At 39.5% G+C, this 27,183-nt stretch overlaps 1 protein-coding gene across 2 annotated transcripts; it reads right to left on the reverse strand.

Moving 5' to 3' along the window:
* Window positions 1-743: 743 nt before the first annotated feature.
* On the reverse strand, window positions 744-27,045 carry cacna1fa (calcium channel, voltage-dependent, L type, alpha 1F subunit a). Of its 2 annotated transcripts, XM_035956361.2 has the most exons (47): window positions 24,879-27,045; window positions 23,953-24,142; window positions 23,648-23,753; window positions 21,809-21,948; window positions 21,572-21,717; window positions 21,338-21,490; window positions 20,835-21,031; window positions 20,645-20,748; window positions 20,390-20,532; window positions 20,221-20,289; window positions 20,073-20,136; window positions 19,953-19,979; window positions 19,359-19,519; window positions 19,012-19,237; window positions 18,713-18,920; window positions 18,486-18,606; window positions 18,294-18,366; window positions 18,120-18,183; window positions 17,971-18,028; window positions 17,780-17,876; window positions 16,713-16,842; window positions 16,536-16,595; window positions 16,300-16,406; window positions 15,965-16,052; window positions 15,743-15,850; window positions 14,746-14,798; window positions 14,507-14,653; window positions 13,384-13,585; window positions 13,084-13,242; window positions 12,886-12,996; window positions 12,710-12,793; window positions 11,460-11,480; window positions 10,628-10,762; window positions 10,456-10,521; window positions 9,998-10,089; window positions 9,598-9,757; window positions 8,258-8,385; window positions 8,051-8,147; window positions 7,854-7,956; window positions 7,635-7,736; window positions 7,323-7,447; window positions 5,995-6,335; window positions 5,746-5,901; window positions 5,110-5,501; window positions 3,587-3,699; window positions 2,421-2,753; window positions 744-1,551 (listed from the first exon to the last, which is right to left on the reverse strand). In XM_035956361.2, exons 1-47 carry the CDS (start codon window positions 24,895-24,897, stop codon window positions 1,345-1,347), a joined length of 6,186 nt encoding a protein of 2,061 aa, XP_035812254.1. In that variant the 5' UTR covers window positions 24,898-27,045; the 3' UTR covers window positions 744-1,344. The 2 variants fall into 2 exon arrangements, with proteins under 2 accessions (XP_035812254.1, XP_035812250.2); XM_035956357.2 differs by having other exon boundaries at window positions 7,635-7,956.
* Window positions 27,046-27,183: the final 138 nt, after the last annotated feature.

Below are 27,183 nucleotides of genomic sequence, written 5' to 3' on the forward strand. Positions count from 1 at the left end.
AAGTATCATATCATTCTGGTAAAACACTTTGCTGTCATACTGCAGCTTTACTTGTGGCTCCTCTGCTGTGGAAGAGACACAGTCTCTGCTTAAACCTTGCTTTTTTTTGATAAAATTGATATTTAAGGCTGCTTAGATTGACCCTGCACCATCCGTTAGTAATGCAGCGATAGAAATAGGTTGCTGGGGGAATTTCCCATGATGCACTGAGAACTTCACCATACATTTGCATCCCATAATTGCATGTCATTAACTTTTTGTCTCCTATAGTTTGTTTTTTGCTCTCTGTGCTCTTTTCTTCTTCTGCAGCTATCCATGGCTCTAGAGCTGCATGATTTGGATCCGCGGTTTCCGCATCCACTAACCTGATTAAACATTATTAAGAACATAAAAGGAGATAATAAAAATCCACAAATGAAAAACTGGACCTCCCAAATTAAGTCTCCATTTAATCCACTAGGATTTTACAGTCATGTAAACTGTCATGTTCATAACATCACACCACCACAACAGCCTTGAACAATGCACATGCATGACTTATCGCTTTAGACGTGTCTTTTGTTTAAAGGGGGAAGTGAAACCCAGATGTCGGCCATCTGCTGGTCCATTAATGGCTGATTATGTAATTTGCTGATTACATTTCACTGTGGCTTTCTACATCCGCGATAAAATAAAGAACCTTTGAGCTCAAGTGCACTGATTGGAACGACACACGGTTACTGCACAAGAAAAAAATAATACACTTGAGAAAACATTATTTTTTATTTGTTCACATCCGCTACCTCCCAGATAGTCACAATAAATCAAAAATGTAATTTAGATAGTTTTGCTTTACATGTGCAAGTTGCATCTTAGAGGATATTCAATGTATTTAAATATTTCTCTAAAATAGCTAATGCTGCTGGAAACTCACAATCTGTGTAAAAAGTATTATTGAGCTACATGTATGAGTTTAATATATTCCTATTTTACAGATTATTATTTGTGCTGATTGTGGCTGAATACATGTGTACAAAGTGACAACAATTCAAGTACAGTACAAAACCAGAGTACAATGCAAAAAATAGTCCTTTGTTGTAATTTGCAGTAGTAACGCTGAGAACCGCAGAGGACTCTTCTGTAAAACACTGCAGTCAAAATGTTCATCAGCTGAGTCCTGCTGCACGCTGACATGTGCTCTCAAAATCTGTGTGTGTGTGTGTGTGTGTGTGTGTGTGTGTGTTTTGGCATTCACAAAAAAGTAAAATATACCTTGTAGGATGTTCAACACATGAAAGATTTTGATCTTTTTTTTTTTTTTTTTTTTTTACAAACTTCATAATTCACTCTGTCATGTTTCTGATCTCAGTAAGAAATCACACAGTTCATTTCGTCGGCCAGCTCGTCCTCAAAGCGGGAAATGGACTGACTGGCTCCTCGTGCTATCAGGTCGGCAGCAGCGTTCTCCATGTCATCCAGACTCATGTGACAGGCTTCTGCAATCTCCCGCTTGGCAAAGTTCACAAACTTTGGGTCCCTAGCGTAGATGCCGAGACCCTCGGAGATCAAGATCTGTTGTTGGTGAGAAAAACAGTAACATAAGAAAAGATTCTGCTGTCAGCCTCTCATTCGTGCAAGTCTGACTCTCGTTATGTTCAATGCACACGGAATTTGATCAGCTGAGAGCCACTTAGTCAAATTGAAATACAGTGCTGTCACCAGCAAGCAGCAACTTAGTTTCTTTATTCCTCCTGTCGCAATATAAACAGCAGCGAGGCAGCGAGTGGATTTAAGGTGCATTAGAAGAATGACAGGTATTAAATCACTCTAAGAACATTTTAAAATGTTGCACAGATATATAAGTGAGAAACTGTTCAGAATTAGAATAATCTTTTTACTGTTAATAATCTTCCTGTTGTTATTGCTTGGGTGGTATTTACAGTAGATAACAAAGCAAGGATATCCAAGTATCTTAAAGGACGGGATCACAATCTTCTACTCTGTCTTAAACAATAGTAAGCATGTATGTATTAACAGTGAAACCACTATACCTGCTGTAATCATTCCTCCTACTAATGCTGGCCATTAAAAGCTGCCTTCCTCATATGATTCCGATTACAACAAACTCTCCAATCCTGGTTTTGGCTAAATAGCTATTCTAAAAATCAACTGTAGCAAATTAAAGCCATCAACAGGTTGTCACATCCAGACAATATCTCTCAAAGTTGCAGTCCAGTTGCAGAAAATCTCCTCTGTTAAGCAATGTTTGATGTCAGACTTAAAAATTGTGAACCTATCTTTTACTCTAGCTATTAAAATGCCACCAGATATAGGTGGAAAACACTGGTTTTAGCTTTAAAAACCCACTAAACCCAACTGCTAGAGGGTTGGCTGTTATATTTTTCTGGGTCACGAAAATACCCTGCTCTTCGATTACTCACCGACTCCACCAGACTGTCTGCGCTGCCTTTGTCTACGAAGCCCTGGCTGACAGGAGGCGGCATCCTGACGCTTGTGAAGGTCCTGGTCTGACCGGGGTACCAGCCGGGTCGACGTCCTGCTGGGAGGCTGGCAGATCCGTCATTCCACAGCGGCTGACTGGTACCGGTGGCTCCGTCCACCAGGATCATAGGAGTGTAGATGAGCTTGCCCCTGCGCCCTGAGGGGGCAATTATTCCTGGAACAGGAGTGGCGCCAGCTGCTGTTGTGTTCACCCAGGAGGCGGATGACATCGAAGAAACGCTGCTGGGCCGTGAGTCCAGACTGTGCTGGGTCTGACAGAGGACAGAAGAAGAAGACCAGTGAATCAAGATGAGAAACACTCCAAATTGCATTCTTTGAACTTTAAGTAGGTACTACCGCTGCCTTCACAAAGGACGGACTGTTTCAAGCCGTATTCATATGACTGGCACACACTGCTTTATCATAATACTGTGCCTCAAACTTTGACTGTTGCATTCTGTAGTGCAAAATTAGCTGTCATCTGTCTGTGTGTTCTCGGCAGCTCAAGCTTGTTTATACTCATACAAGACATTGTGACATATGTGATGTAACTGTACAGAGGATTGTGTTTGCTGGCTAGAAAACTGCAAAATCTGGCTGGATGTACAGAGCAATCCGGGCACTTCTGGCATACTGCAGCTGACATACTATGTATTGTATGCCTACTGTTGCCTACTATATAGTCTACAGGGTGGGCCATAATTTTATATACATAGAAAAATGTATAATGTATATTTTTTTATGCTTCAGATAACCTAAAAGATACATTTGACGCTATCTTTGGGGGCACTTGAAGGCCATGGTGTATCAGGTGAAGATACGAGACATAAATCATCTAAAGGAACGTATCACCAACGCCGTTACAAGCATAACTTCAACTGTGCTAATGCAAGTTTATCAACAGTAGAAAACACGTATTAATATGTGTTTTTGAAACAATGGTAATCATATAGAGCACATTATATAAATACAAATGGTTGTCCAATATAAAATGTTTATTTTTCCTATGGAAACTTATGGCCCACACTGTAGTAGCATGAACACTGGAATGCGTCCTCTGTGTATGAACACTAGCATTTTCGCAGTGTGTGTGCCATTGTTCTACCTGTAGACGAGATCTGGATGGAGACGTGTTCCCATGGTAGGTTCCTGGGATGGGGAGGTCGTCCACGCTGCTCTGTGGCCTCAGACACTGGAAGTTAAAGGCAGGCTTACGACCTGAAAACAATAAGCAGGTGGATGTGTTAGAAAACTGAGCTAGGTGCAAAACTGCAACCCTGTTTGGAGACATTTAGCATCACCATGTCTAGATTAATCCATTAGGAGGCCTGGATATCTAGTCACCATCCATTTATGTGCTGATTGACAATGAGAATCTCTACAATGAGATGTGAAGATAATCTTTATGTCAGTTGGAATGACTTATTCCAGTCTACTTTAGTGCTGCACATTTATAGCAACTGACACAGAAAGAAAATTTAGGATCCCAGGGCTACTTTGCCTATTGTATATATTGAACCATTCCACAGAAGAGGAAAGTAAGCAGTGAGTATATTCTCATTATTCTAGCTACACAGAGTCTGATGGGTTTAGATGAATAAACACCGACTGCAAATATGTTCAGGAAAGGAATATGAACAACTCAGTTTTCTCAGCTGTGTTGGAGAAATATTGTGATACGTATTGATTGTTTGTTTGGGCCATAAAACACCAGCGAGCAGTAAAACATACCCGGCACGTGTTCAAGCTCAAGACACCCAGAGAAATTCAGTTTATGTAAGATGAGGACAAGCAGCAAATGCTCACATCTGAGAATTTGAAACAATAAACTATTTGGTATTTTTGCTTGAAATATTACTTTGTACTTTATTGTAGCTGTATGCCGGCTCAATAGCATGCCATCTAAACTCCATAACCTGGGGTATACTTAAAAGGCACTTTCTCTTGAGAAAAAAAGAGCACCAATCAGACTATCACAGCCAGAAATTGTAGAAAAAAAAATCCTACAGTCCTTGAACTAATCAGGCGTGATGACAGCCTATCTAAATCTAAGCTTAAAATCGAGATATTATATTAAAATCACTTTAATCTTAATAATTTGTAAAAATTGTAACTATTTTCCCTAACCCCGTCTTGTAAAAAACAAAAAAGTCACTTAACTGTGACCCAAAAGTCACATGACAAAAATTCAGGCTGAACTAGGTTGAACTACAGGCTGTGTTTAGGGAGCAGATAGGAGACACATATGGAATTTAAAGAGTAAGTCATAAAATATCTACAGTATGCAAAGTTGCCTTTTTCCAGTATTGATAAGCCTTATGGACACTGATGTATCTGTAAATTTTCTGCTTTTTTTTTTTTCAATTTTGTGAAAAAAAAAATAAGCAAAGATGTGCTGGCACCATAATTGTGTCATTCTGCACAGATGACATGTTTGAGTTCTCTCTACTCTTAGTCATGGTCGTGCTGTTTCCATAGAGATGCAGGACTTCATACTACATTAAAAAATGAGCCCACAGTAAGTAAAAATGTGACTGGACCAGAAAACTCTCTAAAATTACTCAGGGTTCAGAAAGTTAAGAATAAAAAGAAAAAAAAAGAAACTAAATGAAGGTGTAAGTTTCTCACCTTTGGGTATGGAAGGAAGCAGTCGTCTCCTGACAAACTGCGCATCGCTGTTCTCATTTCCGTTGTAGCCGTTCCCGTTGTAACCACTGACAGCGCTGCCATTTTCATTGCAGCCGTTCATCGTACTTCCATTTCCATTGGTGCTGATGATGCTGCCATTCCCATTGTAGCCTGTGTATCCGTTCCCATTGTATGCTTCTGTTGCGTAGGGAGTGGGACTTGCGCCAACACTTCCACCGTTCATGTTCGTGTCGCTGTAACCGTTGCTCACAAAGCCGTTGTTATGATGAGTGTCATAAGGTGTTTCTCCAATGCTGCTCGCCCTTTCCAGACTCTGGACATTATAGCCTGTCTCGGGTGGTACAGGAGAGACAGCCTCTGGATACACATATCTACAAAATCACAGAAATGGACAACAAAATAAAACATGTTAAAGGTAGAGTTTTATACTTTACTAGCTGTTTCCCCTTTGTTTCTGGTCTGGGTTAGACTTGGAGTGGATACTGATTGTTTTATCTAACTCTTGGCAAGAAAGCAAATACAAATACTTTTCCAAAATGCTGAATTATTCCTGTCATTAATCATCCATGACATTTATACTTAATCTCTCTTCTGACTTTCTTCCTTATTTCTTACCTGTCTACTGATGCTAGACTTGCAGCATCTCCTTCACTGTTGTAAACCTGCTCAACTCCTTCTGCAGCTGGAACAATTGGTGCTTCAACTCCAACTTCTCCTCCATCTGACACTTCTGGAGGAGGAGGAGGAGGCAGCTCAGTCACAGAGTCAGCTCTGTTAGTTGAGAAGCGGAGAGAACAGGCGAGTCAGGAAACAACTCCTGGCTTTCAAGGATTATAGTACCAACGTGTGAATTTATTCTATTACCTGAAGGGCAGAGGCTGAGACCTCACAGGCTGCTCTGTCACAATGTTTAGACCTGCCAGGTCTGATCCTGGTCTCTGGTGCTCCTGCAAACCCGTCACCTGCTCGGTGATCACGCCCCCATTGGAGATCTTGGGCTCTGGTTCGACGATCACCGTCGTCTGCTCCACCAGCATGTCTAGACGAGGCATTGGAGTGCTGGCGGGAGTCGTGTTCGCTGAAGTTCCACTGTCGAATATCTCATCGGCGGTCATCTCTCCTTCTGTGGCCTCCTCCTCTTCCAGGTCACAGGCCATCGCCAAACGCATCTCTGGAGCCAAGTCCTGCAGCGTCCGCAGCCCTTGCTAAGGGCACACAAATATCGGTTAAAAATGATTGTCTAGCACATATCCAAGCGCCACTTTTTCAAAAATGTTTTGACTTATCGCTTTACTAGACAGTACAATGATTTGAAACCACAATATCAAACTCTGCATCTGAAGAGAGAAGGTTTCTCCGTGGTAAATCTGTTCAAAACTAACTTTGTGCAGTGGTGTAGAGTAACTAAGTTTTCTTATTTATGTAATGTACTTAAATTCAATTTAAGGGTAGTGAGTTTTTCAATTTTCTGGTACTTTATACTTCTACTCCACCACAATTTAGAGGCACAACATTGTACTTTTGACTCAAACTACATTCATTTGGTAAATTTATTTACCAGGTACCTTGCATATTCTGATTAACAATACAAAATATGGTCAACAAATTCCAATAATTATTATTAGATTAAGATAAAACTCCATTGGGCGCCCCATAGGGAATCGTTTACAAACTACCCAGCAGTAAAAAAAAAAAATTAAATCCCTTTCCCCTTTATCAGCTGATTCATTAAAGTAACAAACATAGTAATGCGTGCATAATTATAATAAAAAAATATTACATTATTCTAAAATGAGCCACTCTGCTTAATGAGTACTATTATTTTGGGTACTTTAAATCTATTTTGATAGCAATACTTTTGTATTTTTATTTGAGTAAAAATTTGAATGCAAGACATTTACTTGTAGTAATTCAGCAGCACAGTGTTGTTACTTTTACTGAAATACAAGATCTGAGTACTTCTTCCACCAATGATTTTCGGACATCAAAATATATCCGGAAGCCAAGGTGGGTTAATATTCAACTTACACAAGTGTGATGTGAAAACACTAAACTCTGAGTACACACACAAAAGTGGACTTTTCAGTGATGTAGGAGAAGTCTTTATATCCACAGTTAAACTTTCAGAAATAAAAAAGAGTGAGAATGAAAGAGAAGAAGATGGAATTGAATTTGTTTTTGACACAAATTACCTGCAGAGAAGCAGCTTTGTCCTTCTTTTTGGATTTCCTCTCCCTCTCTTTTCTCTTGCGGAACTTTTTAAAATAGTCTTGAATCAAGAAGCTGGCATAGAATTTCCCACAAGTCACCTCATCCCCTGAAGAAAAAGAAAAAGAAAAACTGACTGTTTAGATAGTTGTTCAATGAATCCTAAACCATTTCTCTGGATAGTGAGATTTATATAATATATATTGTAGTTTTCAGCTCTGTTTTTAAAAGTAAAATCTTCATTTAATATTTCTTTTCTTCATCATGGCAGACAGCTTTGTAATTTTGTGGTGTACCTCTAGGGGGAGGAATGACTTCATCGATGAGCTTAGGCTTTGTGCGTTTCCAGAGCTTCTTAATAATCAGCTTCAGCTCTTCATTCTGCTGGTCGATGGGGCCTGAGAGGAAGAACAGATCCTCACATGAAACCCTGATGCCTGTAAGTGAGCTAGTCTCATACAAGCACATTGAGCTTGCGTGATGTTCTGCGTTTGTGCATTTATAGGAGGTCGAACCTTCAGTCTTGATCTTGAGTGAAGTTCGCACCAGAGCAAACAGAGTGGCGTTGAAGGTGACTGTCCCATCAGCATGCAGCGGGACATTCATAGCCACCAGTCTCTGAGAGGACAAGATGAGGCAGAAGGAGTCACATCCATGTGTTTATTTCTGTTCCTTCCATTGAGTGTGAAGCACTGAATGTGTGTTTACTCACTTTGCAAGCAACACGATGAGGACATAGTTTTCCAAAACCAAGAGGAGGCTGAATCCTGCGCAGCATAGTGACCACATCAATGTGTTTTATACGACCTCTGCAAGAGGGAGATGAACACAGAGCTGATAACACAGATACAGAAACAGTGGGAATGAGGGTGGAAAACCTTTGTGTAGACAGAAGAGGATGAAAGAAAATTAGTCTTACGTGGCCTCTGGATCGTAGTCAGACCAAACTCTCTTGAACTCATCCAGATGGTGAGTCCCCAGCACTGTCCAGTCTCTTGTTAGATATTCAAAGTTGTCCATGATAACAGCAATGAACAAGTTGATAATCTGAAAGGAGCACAGAAACAAAACATGCATTTGTGAGTATAATCATTTCATGTAATCTGAGTGAAAATGCTGCATCAGTGAGTCTCTGTGCAGATGTTTGATACTAGATGTATGAGTTAATGAGATTGATCTTTCATAAAGAGCCATGATATGCATGTCTGTCCACCCTGTTTTGTGAATACAGCAAAACCCAGCAGGACACAGGGGTCTTGTTCTATTTTAGCTGCTGCTAAAGGTCGGAGACCACACACAGACTGATGGATGTCAGCTGTCCACAAGAGAAGAAACCATAGAAGGAGTTCAAGACACACAAGAAGAGACAGACTGAACATGAACCTGCACACTGTTGGTGTAAATCTTTCTTTAAGGAGCAACAAGGCAGCTTAGACTGAGAAAAGGATCAAACTCAGAGCAGGATTAAATGGACATTTTAAAATACATGTACTGGATCAGAAATACAATGTGAAGGATTACAGAGTTTTAATATAAAAGAGAGGAAATTATTGCTGTTTAAGCTTGAGTTTGTAGCATTTGGGTCAGTCTGTGTTGGTTCATCCAGAATATGTTTTTGCACTGTCTAAGATTTTAGTGCCCAAAAAAGGCTTTGTAAAACATTTTAACAGAATATTGAGAATTTCAAATGTTTTCCGACCTGTGAATTTTCATGTTTTAACCTAAAAAATGTCTTACCTTAGAGGCCATATTAACTGTTCAGTATCTCCAGAAATCTAACTTTTGCTGTCATGAAATTTAGTGAGGACACATATTGACACATATATGAGGACAGATATTAATGATTGAATGGCTCCAGCAGAAGACACATTTTTTACTAGTGGCCCTTGAAAATGGAAAAAAAGAACAACATTTATAGATTCATTAAGCTTTTTAGAGCTCAGGATGTTGTGATTTGGGTCTGCTGTCTGGATTAATAAAATCCATGGATGGGAGTTCACTGAAGAGCTGGGAGCTGGAGAAGACAGGGTAAGCTTTTAAAATGCTGCTGTTGTAACACTATCCTCACTGCTTTCATCTGACTTTGATTCCACTGGACCAGAGAGTCTATAAAACACAAGTCTGAATTAATTATACCTAAATTTAATTTGGAGTCAAGAGGCTGTGTTCCAGAAGAGGGAACGTGTTTTACTACAAACGATCTAAGAAGGAAGCGATTAAAACAATAAATCGGCCTTAATCCTCCCAGGCTTCACTCACCAGGTAAGCACAGAGCATGAAGAAGCTGATGAAGTAGATGTAGGACAAGTTGCTACCACAGCTGAACTCTTCACCAGGCTCAGTGTCAGATTCTGGGTCACAGCGTCTGCCAGGCAGAGCTGCCAACATGATCTCCTGCCACTGCTCTCCTGTGGCACACCTACGAGGAGGCAGGAGGCAGCGTTTTCATTTATCCATTACTCACACACTGACATCTAGACCTTCTAGACTCTCGCCAGTGAAAGAAATCTTGTGCTGGAACAAAACTTGGAGCTAAAAATAAATGTATCACGATAAAAGTTCTTCATAAAAGCAGCATATATTCTGGTATTATCTGAAAAAAGCAGAGTGATATATCAACATGTTTAGAAAATGCCTGTTTCTTGCTGAGATGGCTCACCTAAAAAGCACTAGAACAGCCATGAAGAAAGTCTGGAAGTTGCAGTTTCTGTTGATGTGAGTGTCGTCATCAATGGCCACTTTCCCAAACGTCTAAAATTAAAACAGTCAATGCACTTGATGAGAAACATTTAAAAACAAAGGATAGATTTTAGTTTCATTTTGATTCAGTCTGCTTAATTGGCACTACTATCATGTTAACATTATTAGCAAAGCTTTAAAAGAGCTGTAATTCAACAATAAAGAGGTAAAGCAATAAAAACAAGAAAAAATATTAAGTGCAGTAAAGAAATTTATAAAGACGATGAAAAGAACGAGAGGAAAAGTACAGGATTGATTTAATAATAATCCAGTGAACTACAGTCCTGTGACCTAGTTTTGATCATTAATTATGATCAGCGGTGAAACAGAAATGATTTAATCTGATTAAAACCCTTTGTTTTAATAAGAAACACTTACCTGCATGCCGATCACAGCGTAGATGAAAAAGATCATAGCGATGAGGAGGCCAACGTAAGGTAAAGCCTGAGCAGATAAAAGACCACAGTTATAGAAAAGCAGCTTATTATAAAAGGGTCAAGACACACTTTTGATTTATGTGGATTTTATATTTGCTCAGCGGTGCACTGACCTGCAGAGACTTGACAAAAGTCCAGAGGAGAGTTCGAATGCCCTCTCCTTTGCTGAGCAGTTTAACCAACCTCAACACTCGGAACAAACGGAAGAACGTGATGGACACTTTTCCACTTTCTCCTTTCCCGCCACCCTAGAAGAGACAAAAAGGTAAATCTGCTTTTAAAAAAAAAAACAAGTTGCAATGAAATGAGATCTGTTAAAATCTGTGTTAAACCTAAAATCTAATAACTGTAATCCAAAATAAAAATATTTTTAAAAAGGCAGCACATTTGAAATTTTCCAGTTAAGGAGGACAAAATAGATGCCACTTCTTTATTTGCCTCAGATCACAGTAGAAATACACATTTCAGCAGAGAGTGTTTATGGTTTACAAGCTCAATTCAGTTCTAAGCACAAGGGCTGAGTTAATACACAAATGAAAGTTGGACCAAATTACTGGAGAACCAATCACTTTTCTTATCCAGTAGTTCAAATTACAAGGACAAGTGCATAGTTATATCTATTTAAGCCCAATTACATACAATATGAAGCTTCCTACAACATTTCTGGCCATCTTTGATGTAATATTAAAACTGTACACTTGGTGGCAATAAAAGGACATCAAGGTAAGCCCCATTTATTTCAACTGTAAGATGATCACAAGGATCATCAGCAGTCACTATGAAACTCGTATGAAAGCATAATGTGAGTGTTTTGTGGAAGCCTGAGGTGCACTACATTTTAATATGTTTTAGATAAATAAATGTCTGTGTTACACATCTAACAAAGAGACAATATCTCAGTCCTAAAACACAATCAGCGTGTCAATGCCAGCGTTCAGTTCTTACCTCACCGTGGCCGCCTCCTCCCTGGATCAGTATTTCAGGTAGTTAACAACAGACAGACGCCATGCAGGAGGGAAGAAATTAAAAAGCCATCAAGACAAGGCAAAAAGTGTACAGATTTGTTCAACAATGTTACATAAAAATAACTGTGGCATATTTTAAATAGAAGTTTAACTGTTGTGGTGCTGTAGCTGATACTTTTTTCTTCTTAGAAACTCTTGTTTACACCAACAGGCATTAATGTTTTCAGCTATAAAAGACCTTTTGCATTCTCTGTATCATCATGCTTCACTGTCAGGACGATGCATTCACTGTGGTAGTCCTGACCAGGTTCATACCAAACATGCAAACCCAATCTGAGACAAACAAATTTATTCTAATCTCATCTGACCAGAGAAGGTGCTCCTAGTATTCATCAGGCATCTTTACCTGTCCTTTGGCAAAGTTAATCTTGCAGTTTTGTGTCAAAAAGCAAGCAAGAGTGTTTTTCTTAGACACTGTCCATACAGGTTAATGTTATGTAATGTCCTGTGCACCGTCTCAGCTGTCCGTGAAACTATAACTTACAGCGATAACACCTGTGCCAAGTCTGTTTTTCAGAACTAGAATGTACAAGAAGCACCTTGTATGCGGTGTCATTACAGGAGGATGACCACTGAGGATATGGTTAGAGGTACTATCATTTGTTCTTTACCTCCTGACTAATGGTGTAATTGTGTTTCCACTGAATTTTGGTTGGTCAGCGACCTTTCTGTATTCCTTTCTATTTTTGCGAGGTCTTAAAATCAGATTTTTCTGATCCTCTGGTCAATCTTTTCTAAGAGGAACCATGACGCAGAGATGCAGATAGTCACAGCCTATAGGTTGAAAGAAAGTTCTGGTGTTCACAGGTTATTTTATAAGCATGTGCACTCACTTAGGCTTGCTGGAAATCACAGGTGTATCCAATTTTGTTTTCGCTGATCACAAACATCCTAACGTGTGTGTTACAAATGTATTCACTTTGGTTGCACTAAGTTTCTACTTTGGGCTCTGTATTTTCAATATAGTCATTTAAAAGAATATTTGTGATTGTTCATTAGATAAAACATTCTTCTTGTTAAATTAGAAATAACATGGTAATTAAGAGGTGACACACTTTTGAATCATTTGACATTTAAGTGATATTTCACAGGGGTGTGCTCATTTCTGTCGTATATCGTATACGCATTTCTTTTGTTGCTTTCTGAAAATCAAAGTGTGAACAAACTTACGCTAAACTCAGAGACTGCAATGTCCAACACGCTCCCCACGACAATCAACGCATCAAATGAATTCCAAGGATCGATGAAATAGTGCTGCACAGAAGAATAAAAAACAGATTGAAAGTGAACAGTGGAGGGAATTGTGGTGAATGCTGTTGTCAAAGTGAAGTGAGTGGAAACCTCACATGAGCCCGCAGGGCCAGTAACTTGATTATCATCTCTATGGTGAAAACCACAGTGAAGATCATGTTGAGGATGTCCATGATGGAGGTGAAGAGTTTGGACTGCTCGTAATGCTAAGAGAGAAACAACTTCACAAAGTCACAACACTGAAACAGATTGAACATTTCTGTGTTTGATGAGAGGTTTGTGTGAAAAGGTACCTGAACAGCCAGAGTGAGGGTGTTTCCCAGAATAAGAACAAACATGACGTACTCAAACTGACTGGAGTTGATAATCTTCCAGAATTTGAGCTGGGATGGGTTTTTGGGGATGTAAATCTTTATAGGTTGAGCTTTCAGTGCATAATACACACACTGACGCTGTGAGGGGCGAAAAGAAACAAGAAAACACTGATGGTTTGAAACAATGAAACAAACATACTGCCCATTTAAGAGCATGAATAATAACATAGAGAGAAACCACAACTAAGATCAAAAATCAGATTGCATTAAATTACTAACTTGATTTTTGTTGAGTTCACAGTTTTTGAACTCGGCTTCTCCTTGCTCTCGAAATGTGATGATGACAAAACCCACAAATATGTTCATCATGAAGAAGGCAATGATGATGATGTAGATGATGAAAAAGATGGAGATTTCCACTCGGTAGTTGTAAATAGGGCCTCGATTTATGGCATTGGCATCCACAGCCCGGTAAAGGAGCCTTTAAACAAACAAACAAACAAAAAAATCAAAGACAAGGTCATAATTTATGGTAAAACATTGATTTAAAACATATAAAGCCTACAGAATAAGAATGATGACAATCTAAATTTTATAAAGATGGAATGAAACCAACATCCAACTCTTTCTATAGAGAGGAATGCATGTTACTTCATTAATATCCTTCACTGAATTATCCCACAGTCATTTAGGAACCAAATGTAAATTAACCTGCAGCTGAAAATAGTCCCAAACAACTGCACCAATCGCTCCTGTTTCAGTGATGTAATGCTTAGTGCTTTGCTCTTTTAGGGAATTAGTGAGCTGTTTAAAATTAGCCTACCTCTGCCATCCAGTGAAATTGCAATTTACGTCTACGTCTGTCCAGATTAATGTGAGTTTCTGAAGGAATTTAACTGATGGAGGTTAATGTCATCAAAATCCACTTCCCATCAAATGTGAAACGTGGTCACAATATATTCTTTTGTTTCTGAGTTATGCTGCTGATAATGACTAAAAAAGCTCTCTGCATAACATTGTGATATCACAGCTGAGCTTTAACCTTTTGGATATAAAATGCCACCACTTTATCATTTGAACCTATTAGACATTCGTGTGAAATGTTACAATAATTAGCAAGTCAATTCTTGAGCTAAAGCCAGAAACATGCGACAGTGACATTTGACGGACAAAATCTAATCAGTTCATCGTCCAAGTAAACATTTGTGCCAAATTTGAAGAAACTCCTTCAAAGCATTCAAGAAATATCATTCACAAGAATGAACAGAGAGACCCTGGTTATATATTAGTGACTAAGGAATAGCAGACAGTGTAAGAAGAGTAATAGGAAAGTACAGAAATGGGATTTGTTAACAATAAAAACAAGCAGCCTTATCCATAAGAAACTAAAGTTATTACTCACTGTGGCCAGCCTTCAAATGTCGACACAGTGAATAAAGCCAACATGCCCATCAGCACATTGTCAAAGTTGAAGTCGCTGTTCTGCCAAATCCGCTCTCTAACCATGGGATGGTTCATGTCTCCGTCTTTGTAGACCACAAAAGTTCCCCTGAAATCAGGCATACAAACATGTTTTAGAAAACAAACTGTGTGTTAAGAAATTATCAGTGGCTTTATGTTGTACGAAGAAAGAAAACTGACTTGCACTCATCTGGAGTGTGTTTGGCTTCATCAGTGCAGCTGTAGAATCTGCCCTGCAACATCAAACACAGAGAGGTTTAATGGTCTGGGAATAAGTACTAATAGGTCGAAGTATAATCTGTTTTTCCATCAAACACAGAAAACTGAAGACGGGCCACTTTAATTTGTTTGTTATACACCAGCATCAACTACAAAACAAAACAACAGAAACGTTTTTCTATTTTAATCCAACAATAACAATAAAATAGAAACCCAGCTGTTTTGAATATCAACAAAAAACTGACAACTGGTCCATTTTTCATTTCTCTATTTTAAACCAACAACAATGAAAAATAAAAACAGAAAACAAGCTCATTGTTCATTGTGTTGACTTAAACTAACAACGAGCTAACAGAAAATGGGCCCACTTTTGCATTTCAAACCAAAACCAATAACAAAAAAGAACTGAAAGCATTTTTTCCCCATTTTTTTGATGTCCATTAACATTGAAAAGTGGAAAACACAGTTCATTAACCCCTTGATGCCTAAATTTATTTCCAATTAAATAATAATAAAAAAAAGTGTGCTTTTGCTTTCCAGCTGATGCTAAGATAAGTGGAGATTATTAATTTACCTATTACACATACAACATAGATACATAGATATATAATAATAACAACAGATATATAATAATTAGGTCCCATTCTGACCAGTCCTACAAGAAACCAGTGCTTGCTAAAGGTTCCGAGGTACATACTGAATATGCACAAACCGGCATTAGGGGAAGGGATACACTGTCTTGGCTGCAGTCTGAATAAAAGTGTTGCAAATTTGCGACAATGGGCGTCAAGGGGTTAAATGTATATTTGAGTTTTGGATTTTAAAGCAAAAATAAAAAAAATGCTTTCTTGTTTTTTGGTATTGGAAGTGAAAAAGACTATACTTTAGTGTCCACATCTTATACCATTAAAAACACTGATAGGTCTGAAATTACAAGGCTGAAAGTGTGAACATGCACCTTGAACAGCTGCACTCCAATACAAGCAAACATGAACTGAAGGAGCGTTGTGACAATCAGGATGTTGCCGATGGTGCGGATCGCCACAAACACACACTGGACCACATTCTGTGAACATACACACAATAAAACCAATGTGTTTAAACAGCAACAAACAATATACACTGTATAAACAGCAAACATTCAATATAAATTAAGAAAGAAGGACAGAAAGTTGTTTACCTTCAGGCCCTTTGCTCTGTTAATGGCTCGAAGAGGCCTGAGCACTCGAAGCACTCGGAGAATCTTCACTACAGAGATCGCACTTGAGCTGAAAACAACAAAGTAATATATTTAGAAAACAAATGACAGATTTTTTAGGTAATAAATGATAAAAAAAATCGACAGATCTGATTTAGAACGAGAGAGTATAAAGTATAAAACTACACCGGGCAAACATAATATCTTTTTTCAAATCTCTACCCTTCCCTGCTTTCACAGATTGCAGCACAAGTAGTGACTGCGACTGATTTAGAAGAGAACAGTGTGCAGTTTGTGTTACACGAGTATCTACTCACTGTAGGAAGAAAGATGTGAGTGACACACTGACAACCAGCAGGTCGAGAAGGTTGAAGGCGTTTCTGCAGAAGGAGCCGGTGTGCAGAAAAGCTCCGTAGACTGTCATCTAGACACGAGCAAGGAGGCAAAGAAACAACGTTAGAAACTAGTTGCGCTGCCACGAACTTTCGGACTACACACTCTTTATATAGCACATTATTTTCCACTTCATTTTGTCAGTTCCAGCAGTTGCTACCTTTAGTACGATCTCCACAGTGAAAACCGAAGTGAATACATAATCGGCATATCCGAGCACCTGAGGGGGACAAATCAGCTGTCAGTCTTGTTAACCGTGAAGATGGTCTTTATGAGCTGGTGAACACGAGGGCAACGTGACAGAATGTTTGCAAGAGGAGATGTAGGTGAAGCTTACAATATTTCTGAATGAGTGGGATTTTATGGGATCCTCGGCAGCCAGTGAAATACTACTGAGGATGATGAAGATGAGGATGAAGTTGGTGAAGTAGGGATGATGGATGAGGTTGTGGCAGGCGACTCGTAAACTGAAGAATGAAGAAATGGAGGTAAATCACATGCAATGCTTCGGTCTTACGGCATATATTTCAGTCATTTCTTGGGGTAAATGTGGGCAGTGGTGGAAGAAGTATCCAGATTATTTATTTGAGTAAAAGTACCAACGCAGCAATGTAAAAATACAATCCAAGTCCTGCTTCAAAAAATCTATTTACATAAAACTACAAGCAAAATGTAGTTATTAAAGTAAAAGCATTTGTTTTTCCCTCCTCTCCTATGTATTGTTATTGTTTTAAATCACATCATTAGATTATTAATAGTAAAGCATCACTGTGTCAGCAGCATGTTATTGTTGCAGCTGTTGCAGTTTGAACTACTTTATATACAGTTTTATGTACAAGGACAGCAGATAGATTTGAGGGAGAAGCAACAAAATAAGTTCTGATCCACAAATCTGTTTTTGGGCTTTCTCTAATATTCAATTTTTGATGAGATATTGAATTATTTGAACATTTATTGATTCAAACCATTACAGATAATGTGCTTTTTGTTTAAAAAAAAAAAAAAAAAAATCTAAACAAGACAGAAACCATAGTTTTAATCTTTAACAATACATCAGATTTAAAGCATTAATGTCTGTTATATTATCCCCTGCATAAAATTTTCATCTTAAAAGTATCTCAAGCTGCTAAATAAATGAAATCAACTAGAAAAGCACAATACTTTCCTCTGAAATGCAGTGGAATGAACAGCTGTATATATCTCACTGAAGAGAGAGCTTTCTAATAACATGTTTGAGTTTTGAGATTTGCAAGATACAGCATCCATAGTTGATAAAAATGCAATGTGGTAAGTTTTAAGTAAAGTACCTCAAAACTGTACCCAAATATTGTATTTGAATACAGTCCTCAAGCAAATGTGCTTAATCATTTCAATGTATGTGGGACATGCATCATTTAAAATTACCAGTTTTTCTTTCCGAGAATGAAGAAGGAGCTTCCATCAGGTATTGGTACAATCTTTTCTTTGGGCCCGGAGAACTCTGGTTTTAATGGAGCAACGCCTACATTAAAGAGCAAACAGGAGAGACAGTTTCAATCACTCCTCATCAGTGTGGTTAATACCTCTTGTGGCAGGAAGACGTCCATCACACTCACCCTCCAGTCCCTCGATGGCTCGCAGCTCCTCGTTTTCCTGCCAGTCATCCTCCTCGTTCTACACTCGAGACAAAACATCATCTGTTGTAACTTACTTTGCTTCTATAAATGTCCAATGAGATGCAGGAACAGATTTAGGAATGAGTTACCCCTGCATCTTCATCCTCTTTCTCTTCATCCTCATCCCACTCTTCTTCCTCTTCCTTTTTCTCTCTGAATAAACAAATGTTAGTATGTTGTGGTTAAAATAACTGATCGGTGTAAATGCAGCAGCAAATAAAAGCATAAGCTAATCACAAATTTTCTCACACTCTCAAACTTACTCGACTTTTTTCTTCCCTCCACCTCCTGCCAAATTGTCGACAGCGATAGCCAAGAAGACATTGAGCAGGATGTCTGATCACAACGTCAAGGAGATTTGTTCTTTTTGGAATCAAGGGCTTAATCTTAATGTTCACACTGCACTGGGATCAGAAGCATTGTTGATGTGTTTGTCATTTGCTGGAAAAGGATACAGTTACCGCAGACAAAGAGGATGACAAAATAAATGCACACGACCATGTTAGGGAAGATCGGCCCTCCGTATGCCATAATGCCGTCATACATCACAGCGTTCCAGTCCTCTCCGGTGAGGATCTGCAGCAAAAGATCATCCAAGAGGAGAGATACCATTAGAAAGAGAGAGGGAGGGAGCTATAATACACAGAAACGTGAGTGAGATATTCTGTAAATGAAAAATCACCTGGAAACAAGTGAGCAGAGCCTGAGGGAATGAATCAAATGTGCTTCTCTTCATCTGAGTTTCGTCAAAGTTGAATTTGCCTCCGAACAGCTGCATCCCCAGCAGGGCGAAGATGATGAGGAAGAGGAAGAGCAGGAGCAGAAGGGAGCAGATAGCTTTCATGGAGTTGAGCAGCGAATTGACCAGATCTGACAGAGCAGCCCAGTGTCTGGAAATGACAAGAGAGCATGAAAACATGTCAGGAAAATGAAGACGGATCTAAATAAGTGGTGTCATTCTAGAGCTCTGGTAGCATTTACCGAGTCATCTTAAATATCCTGAGCAGTCGGATGCAGCGCAGCACAGAGATGCCGATGGGCGGAATGACATCCAACTCCACCAGCAGTGTCTCAAGAATGCCACCACACACCACAAAGCAATCAAAGCGGTTGAACAGCGCCATGAAATAGATCTGCAGACCGAAGGCGTACATCTTCATCAGCATCTCCAGAGTGAACAGCAGCAGCAGGATCTTATTGGCTCGCTCTGGGGGACAGAGAGGTCATATTTTAATTTTGATTCCTTCTAAATCATAGCAGTTGTGGTTAGGACCAAGAAAAATAAAAACTGATCAAAGGTTAGAATTAAAGCACCAGTGTATTACTACCTTGCATTTCCGTGAGCCACTTCGGCTGTCCGTAATGCTCAGAGGCGCTGGCCACTGTGTTGAGAAACACCAGCAGAAGAACCAGCCAGTAGAAGTTTGTGGTCTTGACTGCAACGCGGCAGTTCTTCCTGAAAGTGTGGTTCAACTGGCACAGCTGGTCACTGAAAAACAGAGGAAATAGCGTGTTGAATGAAGAACCGCATTTGCAGGAAAAGGCTTTAGTAGTAGCTGTTGTTTCAGAGTGATTTGATTAATTAATTTCCAGTGCAACAAAACTATAAGATATGATATAATATGGATAATATTTAAGTATAGTTTTATAAAAGCATTAGTTTACACCTGAAAAAAAAAACATTCCCTTGTTCAGTCAGTAACTACCCCACAACTGTAAGGCTAAAATGAATAAAATTAATCTAATATATCTATCATCCATCTATCTGTATTTAAATAGAACTTCATTGTTCAACTAATTTATATGAAATGACAGCCTAACTATGCTATAATGTATTATTATGCCCTGACTACTTCTCTGAAAGTTAATTCTCTTTGCCACATAAACTTTTTATATCCACTGTGTTACAATAAAAACCTTACCAGAAGCTATTGGCCATCAACTTTGCCCTAAGAAAGAAAGAAAATGAGAAAGAAAGACATTAATATAATGACACTATCTCTTCCTGCATGGTAATAATGAACATTTCTCTGCTGCCTTACATGAGAGAAGCGCAGAAGCCGTTGTCATCATCGAGATAAGCTATATCATCATCAGAGTCTGACTCTGTTGAACACACACAGAAGTTCTGGCTGTTAGGAGAGCATCAAATATAACAAACATAGAAAGAGTCAGTGCGAGCTGACATACCTCCTCCATCCTCACTGTGTTTGTACCAGCCGAACTTCTTCATCATCTTTTTCTTTGCAATTGCAGCACCTTCAGAGACACAGAAGTGCATTATGTATAAATGTACAACTACAGAATGTTGATGTTGGGATTTTAAGGTTTGTACTTTGAAAATACGCATTTAACTAACGTTTGTTTCCTTCTTCATCCACATCCTCTGCCTCTATGAGCCAGTCCATGTAGCCTATCATGTCCTCCTCCATTTGCTTGCTCTCCTGAGCCTTTTGCAGCTCACCACGAGCCACAGCCTTCTCTCTTTCCTTAGAGAACTCTCTGTGCAAATAAATACAAACTCATCAAACTTAGCAAAACCAGAAAAGACATGTGTGATGGATGCAATTTCAAACAGCTTCTTTGTTTCTTCTGCAGTGCAGCAACTACCCACCCGCTCAACACACCCAATACAAGATTGATAATGAAAAATGATCCGAAGATGACCAGAGAAACAAAGTAAATCCACGGAATCTCGTAGCCAATGGCATCATTCATCTGTGCAGAGAGATTGAAAGTGCAGATTAGGATCAATCACTAAACAAATACAAAGAAATGGAGGATTTAGGAAGATGTGCGCGCACCCAATAAAGCACATCGGTCCAACCCTCCATGGTGATGCACTGGAAAACTGTCAGCATGGCAAAGAAGATGTTGTCAAAGTTTGTGATCCCACCATTGGGACCCTCCCACTTGCCCCTGCACTCGGACCCGTTGCCGACACAAAAGCGGCCACTTCCAGCAAATGCACAAGGAGACGGATCGTCCTCCACCATGAGACCTGGAGCAGGAAACAGTAGGAGAGCGACAGTCTTTGAATCTGTACATCCATGAAGCAGGGACAATTCAAAGATGGATGGATGGATGGATGGATGGATGGATGGATGGATGGATGGATGGATGGATGGACGGACGGACGGACGGACGGACGGACGGACGGACGGACGGACGGACGGACGGACAGACAGACAGACAGACAGACAGACAGACAGACAGACAGACAGACAGACAGACAGACAGACAGACAGACAGATAGATAGATAGATAGATAGATAGATAGATAGACAGACAGACAGATAGATGGTACCTGTGCTAATGAAGTAGCATGTTTTGTGCATCCTGCCGATAAAAAGCTCCAAACCGATGATAGCATAGATGATGATGACAAACATGACCAGCATACCAATGTGGAGAAGAGGAACCATGGCTTTCATGATAGAGTTCAACACAATCTGCAAACCTGGCAGGGGTAAACACACACTTTTTAGTTGTGCATGTGGGATTAAAAACACAAACAAGCTGCGAGGAATGACAAACGCACTTGGCACTCCAGATACAAGTCGAAGCGGTCGCAGCACCCTGAATGCTCTGAGAGCTTTGACATCCAGGCCTCCGGGTTTTCCTGCAGCATGATGGGCCTCTCCTGGCTTATGATCCGTCATGCCCTCCGCTATCACACTGAACAACCTGCACAGAGTCACAGCACAGCCGTCACAGTTCTCATTACGGACAGAACATCTGTAGATGGAAACTGCGACTGCGTGAAGCATAAAAATACCCGACGATGACGATAATGAAATCAAGCAAGTTCCATCCGCTGCGTATGTAGGCGCTGGGGTGCATGACTAAGCCGTAGGCGAGGATTTTAGTGAAAGTCTCAATGGTGAAGATGACGAGGAAGACATACTCAACTTGTTCCTGGCAACAAAAGACAAAAGAAAAAGTGGTGATGGTGAGGCTGAAATAAACTGAGTACATCATAAAAAAAAACAAAATGTCACGTTATTTTCAGTTCATAATATTGACATTTAGAAGCCATTATTGGTTTTATCACATATTGCAACTGTTTTGTTTTTTCTTGATGCACTGAAAAGAGTCAAGTGAACACTCATTAAGGGCTGAACAGTGTCTTTCTAACCTCTTAACCCACTGCCTAGCACATGCTTAAGTCTAACCTTCAGCTTAATGCTCCTAATCACTGTCACTTCACCTCAAGCTCACACAATAATCCAGGAATGATGATGGTTTAAAGTCAGGTGATCACTGCTGTTGACAAAATCTGAAAAACCCACCAAAAATCTGATCTAAAAACAGTGATAACAGCTGATATTAAGTCCCCACGAGGAGGAATACCTTAAACTGTCAGATTACCTCCTCTGTGAAATCCAATAAAGGGATCTACTAACATGTATCCTGCTGTAAGTATGTTTGTGTCTGTGTGTCCACCACTCTTTTAACTACACTCACCCTAACTCAAATATCTAATGGCTTTCACTCTCTGCACACTATAAGAGGACTGTTTCAAGCAATACAATAACATTAACAACAATGTGACTTCTGTGTGTTTTAAAAACATTAAACTATTCTTCAGTCACATGACTCTCAGTGTGATTTAGTTTCAGTTTGACCATCGTTCCATTTGTAGTTTGCTGAGGAAAAATGATCACAAAAAGAGAAAGAATAGGAGACAGAGAGGAGAGTAGGAGGAGAGGAGAGGCAGATGGTTGGTGTTTAAGTCAATCATGATCCCTGACAGGGTCACCTAGCTAAGGTCACAGCGCAACTTTTTACCTCTAATGCCATTACCACCCACCACCACACCCACCCACTTTCTCACTAATTGCAACAGAACACCTACTGACTCCTGTCCTTTGAAATGCTCATTTTCCTTTTTTTCCAGAAACCATTAAAACTGTCATTTCCTACACTTTCATTACAAATGACTCAGGGGACCCTAGAATGAAAGTGATCTCAGGAAAACCAGAGGAGATGCTCTTAGAAAAAATGAACGTGACAAAATATAAAGTGTAAAAGAAGATGTGCTGACAGTACTAAGCACTGACCTCATTATATTCTGAAGGAGTAGCTCTCCTTCATTTAGTTGTCTTTAATCAAAGTGAATATGTAACATGACATTCTCCATGTTGGTCTTTATAAGTTCTTTCTTCAAACACTTTCTCTCTCACATGTGCTCTCACTATCTGGTCTCTTAATCTATGTGACTATTTAACACTACAGGCAAGTACGCACAAGTAATAGGTACTCAATTCTTGGATAGAGGCTTGAAATCTGTTTTGGTACCATTTTTTTTCCTTTTTTCTGTAGGAAAAGGTCCTATTAATTCATTATATTTTGTGTTTATGTAACGATTTTTGTTGCTTAAGTTACATTTTGTTGTTGCCTTATTTTGAAATTTCTATATTAAAGGTGCAGATTGATCTTTCTTGTAGTCTTCGTTGGTAAATGTTTGGCTGTTTTGTTTGCATCATCCTGACTTATGTTTGAGCAACACTATCTTCTGTAGTGCCAAGCTGGGTATAACATTTACTGTTGTCCTAACTCTCCAAATGATGCAAAGGAATAAGGTAATGTATATATCTCTTCACAGAAAACTCACAAGTTGGTGGTTTGTAGCGTTGGAATCATCGTCTGGGTACGGCTTGGTGACACCCATGGCAACACAGTTGGCAAAAATGGCAAGCAGAATGAAAATATCAAAGGGCTTGAAAATTGAAGTTAAAGCTACAACAGACCTTGTGGATGCATTTCTCTGGTAAAAACAAACACGACAGAACAAAGAACACCTCCATCCCAACATATTCACATTCACACATCGCCACACTTGCACATGCAGGAGGGTATGTACAAACAAACAAGACACACTGCGTGAGTCAACACAGACAAGACTCAGAGAAAGGATATTTCCACTCCACTAGGGCCAGCGCTGCCATGCGGATGGGGTTGCTCAGAGTGAGGCAGCACAGCGCTCGGGGGGCCCTGAGGGCGGATTTGTTTGCCTGCATCGCCTTCTTGGCCCCCCCTCCTCTTTTTCTGGACGAGCCAGTTGACCCCAGGGTGTCTGATTTGCCTGCATCTCCCCCAGGGGGGGCATCTGTCAGAAAATAAAAGTATAGAGTACAAAATGAGGATGATATTCTGAATGTTCATGCATCTTGAACATGAAATTTCCATTATGGACAGCACACTTAAAGATGCATGAGATGAACTGTTGTAAAGTGAGCAAATGAGGAAGTGTTTCTTCTGTGTAGAAACTGATAACCCCTGGCTAGAAGAGCAGTGGGTGATTCACACAAACAACACAACAACCTTCTGTGAAACTCTATAGAGCACACTTCTCAGGCCCAGGTCACGCCAGGTCATGTCTATATTTCTTGTCTCAGCGCACATTTTATTATCTAACATAATTAGGAAAGGATAACTTATAAGACCAGATGTGACCTACTTCTTTATTGGGAGCAGCGTGGCACTTAGCCCAGTACTATCCCCAAGTAGGCACATGAACACCTGCTGACAAGGCCCTGCACTGAGAATAAGCCTGCGGGTGCTTTTATCAACTCATCCGTGAACAAACCACAGAGGAGCAGCCAGAAAATATGGGCAGAAAAGAGCTTAAACTGTGTGTCCTAGTAAGAAAATTTTGAACATGATGCCAGCTGTTACTGTAAAAGTATATGCTGTCACTTTGAAAGAAGAAAAACTCCTACTACTAACATGACCAATCAGAAGACCTTTACAAATGTCTTCATCTTCCATATTTCTATTATTTCTATTGAGGATACAGTGCAGTGAATCTTAATTATGTTGTTATGCATAACTTTGCACATTACCTTTCTTTGCCGCGTCCATTTCTGTAGTTCAACACCACGGACTCTTTTAAGAAAAACGCACCATCAACTCCTCAGTGTATCTGCGATGGATCACAGATATGAACTTGGCCCTGAAAAAGTCGCAACTTTCCCGGGTAAAATAAATAAATAAAAGCAGAACCATCTGCAGCCTGTCATTTCATATCCACACGCAGAGCGTCGGTGCAGCTGAGAGGCTGCGGGCCATTCTGCTGCCCGCCTCCTGCTTGTAGCCTAGAAATCCAATTAAAGCCGCTTTCTGGTAATTTCTTAATGCGAGTAAATAATAATAAAAAAAAAAAAATCCGCACTTTGCCTTTTATCTGCGCAGGCACGTAATAAGGCGAGGAATATTAAGAGAAACGCGTGCCCATATCCGCGGTGGTCAGCCGGCAGGATTAAAGCAGCTGAGCCGTTTAAAAGGATGACAGTGGAAATCTGTCGACGGGAAGGTGGAGGTGGAGAAGCCCTGCAGCTCTGTGGGAATCTGCTGCGATGTTTTAGTTCTAGAGGAGAAGAATAATCAGAAACAGCCTCGAGATGAGGGAGATGGAAGTTAGAAAAGCGTTTCAGGACCTTGGACAGAAGCAGCCAGAGTGCAGTACCGGAGGAGCGACAGCGGAGGGCGCACGTCCACAGCGAATGACAGACTGAAAGTGATGTTTATAATGGGTCATTTCAAATAAAAGCAACCAAATCTGGGAAAAAAAAAAACAAAAAACCGAGCCTCTAAGAATCAGCTGCTTTCTTTGTACCAAAACTTCAGTCTATTTAATGAAGCCATACAAAATTCCACCATCATAATGCGAATATTTTCCAAGTTACAGGCCCTTAAAGCACAAAGGGCAGGGATGAAATTGTACCTTTTCTAGTATTTCTGAGCCCCTATAAATTCTATAAGTACATGGGATAGCCACATTCAAATTCTCAGGGCTGAAAAACACATTTGAGCCATGTTAAAAACTGCAACCACATCTACTTTACATTCACTACAGATGTCACAATCTGAAGCCAAAATCTTTTCATTCTACAGTCATCTTTAACCCGATATAACCATTTACATCATATTTGCTACATGAGTTTCTGAGACCTCTGTTTCATCAGCATGATAAATAGTAAAATAAATAGAACAAAACTAGCTTTTGTATCTAAAATCAGCATTGTTGTGAGCAAAAAGTTGCCAAAATTGCCCAATGTATCAAATGTGATACAAAAAATATCATAAAGAAATTCATATGGGAATTTTTTTTTTTTTTTTTTTTAATGGATTTTGTTAAAAAGGTTAATAAACATCTCAGTTCCCAAAAATAAATAAATAAATAAATAAATTTTTCTGGGTATTTTCTGATGGGTCAGGCTTTACTGGGTTAAGCATCAGTATAATGGATACATCACAGTTCAAAGAGCAAAACTGCCCCAGTTTGATGTCTGTGACAGAGAAATAAAAACAAGGTTTGCTACCCAGGATGTGTTGTCTGTTTTCTGGAGAGAACGTAAAAATGCATTTTGGGTAAGCTTTTATTTTCACAACTTTCATATCACTGTGTAGGAAGCAAATGAAAAGTAAAATTTTGACCAACTCCTGCCATGTTTCCTTCTGTGTCCAATTTTCAAATACAGTCATATTCTGGCGCTAGCAAAATGTAAAATGTTAACTCCTGCATGATTTTTTTTCTTGGCTCTGTACAAGAAGTGTTGGATACCAAGATTACACATCATCACCGTTGCTCACAATCTGGTGATGGAAACAGGCCCAGAGGACAAACTGATAGAACAAGATGGAAGGCTATTACAGAAGAAATGGAAAGATTCTCAAATAAGCACTGAAGGCTCCAATCTTGTTTGATCAGCCACTATCAAATGCATAACTAGCCATAAGCGACATCCATGATGGTCAAAATAAGTCCATAGTAGAAAATGACTTGGACAGAGAAGGAATCATGGCTAGAGGATGAGCCTGGTGTCAAACTATATGTAGATAAGAATGAAACCTTAAACGTGCTACAACAGGTTTTAAACTTACCACTTATCCCACACGGTCATATGACTCCTAAAAATTTACCCAAAATACTCTTGTTTAAAGTTGTCTTCACTTAATTATCAGAAAACACATCCTGATTCTTGTTTCTATTACTATACGTCATACACAAAAAAATGGTGAAAAGTAGGCTGTAGAAAAAAATCATACTGAACAAATAGAGCTTTGGATTTAAGTTATGACACAAACAATAATTTTAAGTTCACCAAAAAAAAAAAAACAGGGCCATGAGAAAAACATAACACCAAG

This window comes from Amphiprion ocellaris, chromosome 8 (assembly GCF_022539595.1).
Source record: "Amphiprion ocellaris isolate individual 3 ecotype Okinawa chromosome 8, ASM2253959v1, whole genome shotgun sequence".
NCBI classification, from domain to species: Eukaryota; Metazoa; Chordata; class Actinopteri; family Pomacentridae; genus Amphiprion; species Amphiprion ocellaris.

Bases quoted from the DNA above. Each gene is read 5' to 3' on its own strand.
- cacna1fa (XM_035956357.2), bottom strand. The intron at 16,053-16,299 runs GTGAGTAGATAC...TGTTGTTTTCAG, and splicing joins CTCACATCTTTCTTCCTACA to CTCAAGTGCGATCTCTGTAG. The intron at 12,794-12,885 runs GTGAGGTTTCCA...TCTTCTGTGCAG, and splicing joins TACTGGCCCTGCGGGCTCAT to CACTATTTCATCGATCCTTG.